The sequence below is a fragment of the Nanorana parkeri genome, unplaced genomic scaffold (assembly GCF_000935625.1).
Source record: "Nanorana parkeri isolate BGI_ZX_2015 unplaced genomic scaffold, ASM93562v1 scaffold15, whole genome shotgun sequence".
Taxonomy (NCBI): Eukaryota; Metazoa; Chordata; class Amphibia; order Anura; family Dicroglossidae; genus Nanorana; species Nanorana parkeri.
This window is the reverse complement of record NW_017306283.1, coordinates 2,115,149-2,120,667: the sequence shown is the minus strand read 5'-3', so window position 1 is coordinate 2,120,667 and position 5,519 is coordinate 2,115,149. Positions and strand designations below refer to the sequence as shown.

General features: G+C 46.8%; 1 protein-coding gene across 8 annotated transcripts in view; it reads right to left on the bottom strand.

Moving 5' to 3' along the window:
- ASAP1 (ArfGAP with SH3 domain, ankyrin repeat and PH domain 1) overlaps positions 1-5,519 on the bottom strand; it is a 222,158-nt gene that overhangs the window by 44,954 nt on the left and 171,685 nt on the right. For all 8 annotated transcript variants that reach the window (XM_018558673.1, XM_018558708.1, XM_018558717.1 and 5 more), the window contains 2 exons: positions 3,571-3,658; positions 2,286-2,334 (listed from right to left, as the gene is read on the bottom strand). In XM_018558673.1, the coding sequence (XP_018414175.1) occupies positions 2,286-2,334; positions 3,571-3,658 (137 nt within the window). The remainder of the gene's footprint in view (positions 1-2,285; positions 2,335-3,570; positions 3,659-5,519) is intronic.

The window sequence follows — 5,519 nt, the reverse complement described above, 5'->3', positions numbered from 1 at the left end:
ATTTATTTTTTTACTGTTGGGGGGGCTTTGGGAAATATTAGGGGTCCAAACAGACCCCTGACATTTCCCTTTCAAAATAGAAAAGAAATTAAGGACACCAAATCCTCAATTTCTTTTTTAGCAGCCTCAGCACTCAATGAATGGGAAGCACTCAGTACAGAGGCTCCTCCCATTCATACTTACTATCAATAGTTTCTGAATGGGGAGGAGCCTCTGTACTGAGTGCTTCTCCCCATTGGTGAAATCTTGAATGAACAGGCTGCGATGTAAATCACAGCCTGTTCATTCATAACTGGGGACACATAGCACTATGTGTCCCCAGTTATTTACAAACACTGGAGTGATCAGAAGATCGCTCCAGTGTTTGTCCTTCTCACACGGAGGATCGGTAAATATCAATGATATTTACCGATCCCCCGCTCGGCCACGCACAGAGCCGCTGCCATCCTGAAACTGACAGGATGACAGCGGCTCCGATCTCCTCCCCGCTCAGCCATCCTGACAGCTGCGGGAGTGGGTTCTCTCCCCCTCACCGCTCCGCCATACTGACAGCAGGCAGCGCTCCCTCCTGCGCCCCCCCCCCCCCCGCCCCCCCCCCCCCGTGGGGGGGGGGCGGACAAGGGAGTGCTGTCATATCGGATGGCCAACGGTGAGGGGGAGAGAAGCCGCCCCCAGGACGAGCTGTGTCGGCCGCACGGCGCCCTTGTTGCCATGGCGCCCTGTGCGGCCGCACTGCTCGCACACCCCTAAGGCCGGCCCTGGAAGCAGATCCATGCTGGTGTGGTCAGTTTGCAACATTGAGATTGATGCTGGGAGTTACAGGACACTATACCTGTATTTCCCATGGTCAGTATTAAAACCTCCCGTACCCCCGCTGTTCTTGCTTGACAGCTGGAGGCTTGCTGTTGTCACTACAGTTGCTTCTTGAACAAAGCACACAGACAGGGAACATACTTTCCCGCTGGGTGTGATGTAAGCCCATCCACTGGGAGACGTAAGCTCGGCCATCCACCCGCCACATGTGACAGACAGAAATCATATTTCTTCACTGCACACACCTTTTACCAAAGAGAAATGCCCCAATATATGGTGAAGAGGGACGTGATGAGGCTGTGATGCAATGTGACCCATATTATACGATTTGCTGTATTACAATGGCCTTTAAGGCTGTGAAAATGACATGGACTCACTTAAAAGGAGAACTATGGGGTCAGGGCTTTTCCCCATAGTTCTCCTTAGGGTAAAGGGAGGACACAAACTAGCGTCCTCCCGTTATCCTAAGCTCAGTATACCGCGAGCTACAGCTCGAGGTATACTGAGACGCTGCAGCCAGAGCGGATCCCGACATCGATGTCGAGATCCGCCCAGTTGCGTGAGTGACAGCTGGCTCTGCCTATCTAGAGGCAGAGCCAGCTGTACCCGCCCCCTCCCCCGTCCGTTCCGCCAGTCAGCGCTGGCAGATCGGAGCGGGGAGGGGGAATCCAGCCCCTCTCCTGTCATGGCAGAGAGCTGTGACAGGATCGAGAGGTGAGCGAACGCCGGTATATGTTCGCTCACCTCTCGATCTACTGAGCCGACCTGTTACAGTCTCATTGTCACAGGTCGGCTAGAACTATGAGGTGAGGGAAAAGCACTCACCTCATAGTTCTCCTTTAAATAAAATACCATGCCATGATCACAAATGATCTTCCTTATTCAAGTTCTATAGCACATTTCAAAATAATGTCTTCTTTCAGCACCGACTTCCTTTGCAGCTATCTGCATTTAGTCACATAAAATATGAGAACCACAAAGGAAATCGAAGGCTGAATGATCCCAGAGCTGGACAGGGAGCAGATCGCTATAGAACACCCAGGACTGTCATTGAACACAGGTCCGACTCTGAGATCTAAATGGGGGAATATCTCCCATTAGGGACACCAGCCCAACATATAGTATTTGTACTGGCCTGGAGGGTAAATGCCCCCTGTCCCCAAGCCCAGTCCTCCTCCCCTGGCCTGTATCAATTATTCTGCACAGAGTTCCCTGATAACGTGGGGTCTCATAGGAGCTGCATGCTTTTCTATTGCTAATTATTCCCTTGACAGAGGGTGCAGGGAGTGAGACAGGCAAAGCACATTCCCCAATTACAGAAACAGCTTTCAATTCACTATTACACTATGGAATAAACTAACAGAGCAGCAAAGCCTCGGGGAGGTAACAAGTCCCCGTGAGGTTTTCCATTACACTTATTCTCTACATCTCCACAGATACTTTACACACGATCCCATACCAGGCTCACTTACGCTATATAATCCTGCTCATCTTCTGCCTGGAAGTGGTATGTTCTGTTATCTGAAAAATAAAAACAGTTTAAATACATTCTATAATGGCTGTTACAGGCTCCAGCTAGAAAAAACATACACTATTAATCACCTTGGGGAACGCATATTAGGAAGTGCAAGGAAGATTGGAGTTTGTACTATTGAAAACAGAGCTCCAGGAAAAAGAAATAAAACATTTGAGTTGCAAATTAAAAGTTAAATCTACCGGAGGAGAAGAGGAAGTACCCATGATGTCATCGGACTGGCCTGAAGACCCTTGGGGGAAAAAAAAGGTATGTGCATGTATAGTTTAGGTGCTGGGGGGCCTGGAGAAAAGGAGGGAGGGAATACCAGACTTCTGCTTTAACGTTGGACTCCAGGATAAGCAAATACTACATAAGACTCGAGTATTCTTATATGAATCTTGGTGTGCTTTCTGCTTATCTTGGTCTTTGGTGTGCTTTTCTACCAGATCTCTGCAGTAATCCAGTGTGAACCTTTGCCTCTGTGCAGGAGCTTCCGGTAATAAAGACCGGTCACTGCTGCCCTTACGCCTTGTGCAGGGTGACTGGTCTTGTCTTCGCCCCTCCTGCAATGAAGACCTCTCACTGCTACTCTCTCTCCTTGTGCAGGGTGATTGGTCTTATCTCCACCCCCTCCTGCAATAAAGAGCGGTCACTGCTGCTTTCTGTTCTTGTGCAGGGAGACTGGTGTCGTCTCTGTCTCCTCCTGTAATAAAGACCGCTCACTGCTGCTCTCTCCTTGTGCAGGGTGACTGGTCTTGTCTCCGCACCTCCTGTAATAAAGACCAGCCACTGTTGCTCTCTCTTCTTGTGCAGGGTGACTGGCCTTGTCTCCATCCCTCCTGTAATAACGACCGGTCACTGCTCTCTCTCTCTCCTTGTGCAGGGTGACTGGTCTTGTCTCAGCCCCCTCCTGTAGTTTTCTGAAGGCAGCCTGTAGTGGATGGGGCTGTTTTGCTGTGCCTGTAAGGAGGAGGCTCTCAACCTATACATTTCTATGTGTTTCCAGTTGAGCACGTATATAATTCAGATGATTATTGGCACAGCAGTGTGGCGTCACAAATATTTGCAAATACATGTACCCACAAGCATTTTAATGTAAGGTTAAAAACAGTTTAAAATGAGGTTTTCTGTGCTGACTAGCTAGATCGAGCGCTGGGGAATTTCGTATTGTGACTATCTGCAAGGACATACCTGAGAGGTATCAATTAAATGGAGGACAATTAAAATGATGAGCAACATACGTGATATCAGGTCGAAGCACTTCTTTTCATCAGCGTTGGGTTTCACTTGGCAGGTAAGCAGGTTCAGCTTTGTAGGGGGCCGATTAGACTGGAAAATAAAAAAAGCTTTATGAACGCAATATCCAAACAATTGTACTCTGCAATACAGTAAAAAAATGATATGTAGAATGGCCAGGACAGTCCAATCCTCTTCAGGAGTAGATGGCAAACAAGCATACATTGTCTTCTTACATTCACTTTACTCTGCTGCCACCCCAACCCTTCAGCTGAAGAATGAAAACCTGGTATATTTCCCACAGTGCTCAGTGTCCAAGAGGCCAAATGCCATGCCCGAGCAATGTAACTACAACACAAATCCAAACTTTAAGAATTTTCATTGTTCCCAGGGGATACTTACCACAAAGGTCACTTTAGTAATCCTGTGAGCAGGTTAACTTTAACATTATGACATAGAGGGTGGCAGGATTTACATCTCATTACCAAGTACCCTAAATTAAGACATAAACCCTTTGTTACTTTGGATTTAAAGGCAAGTCTCTACTTTGTCCATGCAAGGTTCACCAACACATTTGTTGTATTGCCCTCCCCATCACCCCACCAGAACACATTTACCCCCCTCCATTTTGGTCAGCTGTCAGCAGCAAAACACCAATATCTGGTACCTCCAGGCAAGGAGAAGCATATGATTTACTCCTTCCTCTCACATGACAGCACTAGTGCTTGGTGATAGGTTGAGAACAATCACATGGGGGTAGAGAGACAGTCAGCTTCCATTCCTCAGCGGTCAGGAGAGTGAATGGGTAAAAATGTGCTGATAGGGAGGGCTGCACTAAAGTAAACCCCTTGCTTTGACCTACACGGGCAATGCCACATGACTACCTGGTAATAAGAAGACAGTTCTGGATGCCAAAACATACATACAATAACAAGAATTCATGTGCACAATACAATGGAAAAACAAATATTTATACGCCGATGGTAAGCCCGCAGCCTTCAACCCATCCTGTGTTGTTAAATCACCAATAATCCCTTCATGTAGTAAAGGATTAAAAGGTGCAGAAACAAAACTGAAAACATAAAGTAGCGAGAGATCCAAACGCACACATACATCATCATATGACCCGAGGGAGAGGCCTAACAACGGCCTTCAGTACGGTCATATTAGCCGCTCATTGCTAAAACACAAATACAGGATTATTATTGTTGTAAATAATTCAGCCGGAGTTCTCAACAAGCATCAATATTACATGTTCATTACTGATGGATAATAGGCTTTTGGTGCAGGACAGGAAACCTATAGGGTTTGTGTTGTATATGTACTCTATATAGAACAGATCTAAAAATAAAAGAGCTGCAATCCATAGTAACCAAGAATAGTTTCAGTGATCTCACCTATGCAAAATGCAATCTGGTTGGATGCTACAGGTTATGACTTTGTAAACCAGGGGGGTTCCCAAACTTTCTAAGCAAGGGTCAATTTACTGCCCTTGAGACCTTAGGTGGGGCCAATGGGAGCAGAAAATGCTTTGACATCAGTGGTCAGTGAGGGTAAACAATGCCTCAGGCTTGGTGGCCTACAAGAGAAAAAAATGCTCCAGGATTGGTGGTCAGTGAGAGCAAAAAAATGACCTGTGTTAAGAGGTTGGTATTAGTCGAATAGTGCACCATGGTTGGTGTAATTAGAAGGAATAGTGCCCAATCATTGGTATCAGTGGGAGGAATAGTGCCCCATCATCAGTGTCAGTGGGGAGGAATAGTGCCCTATCATTGGTGTCAGTGGGAGGAATAGTGCCCAATCATTGGTATCAGTGGTGAGGAATAGTGCCCTATCATTGGTATCAGTGGGAGCAATAGTGCCCTATCATTGGTATCAGTGGGAGCAATAGTGCCCAATCATTGGTATCATTGGGAGGAATAGTGCCCAATCATTGGTATCAGTGGGAGGAATA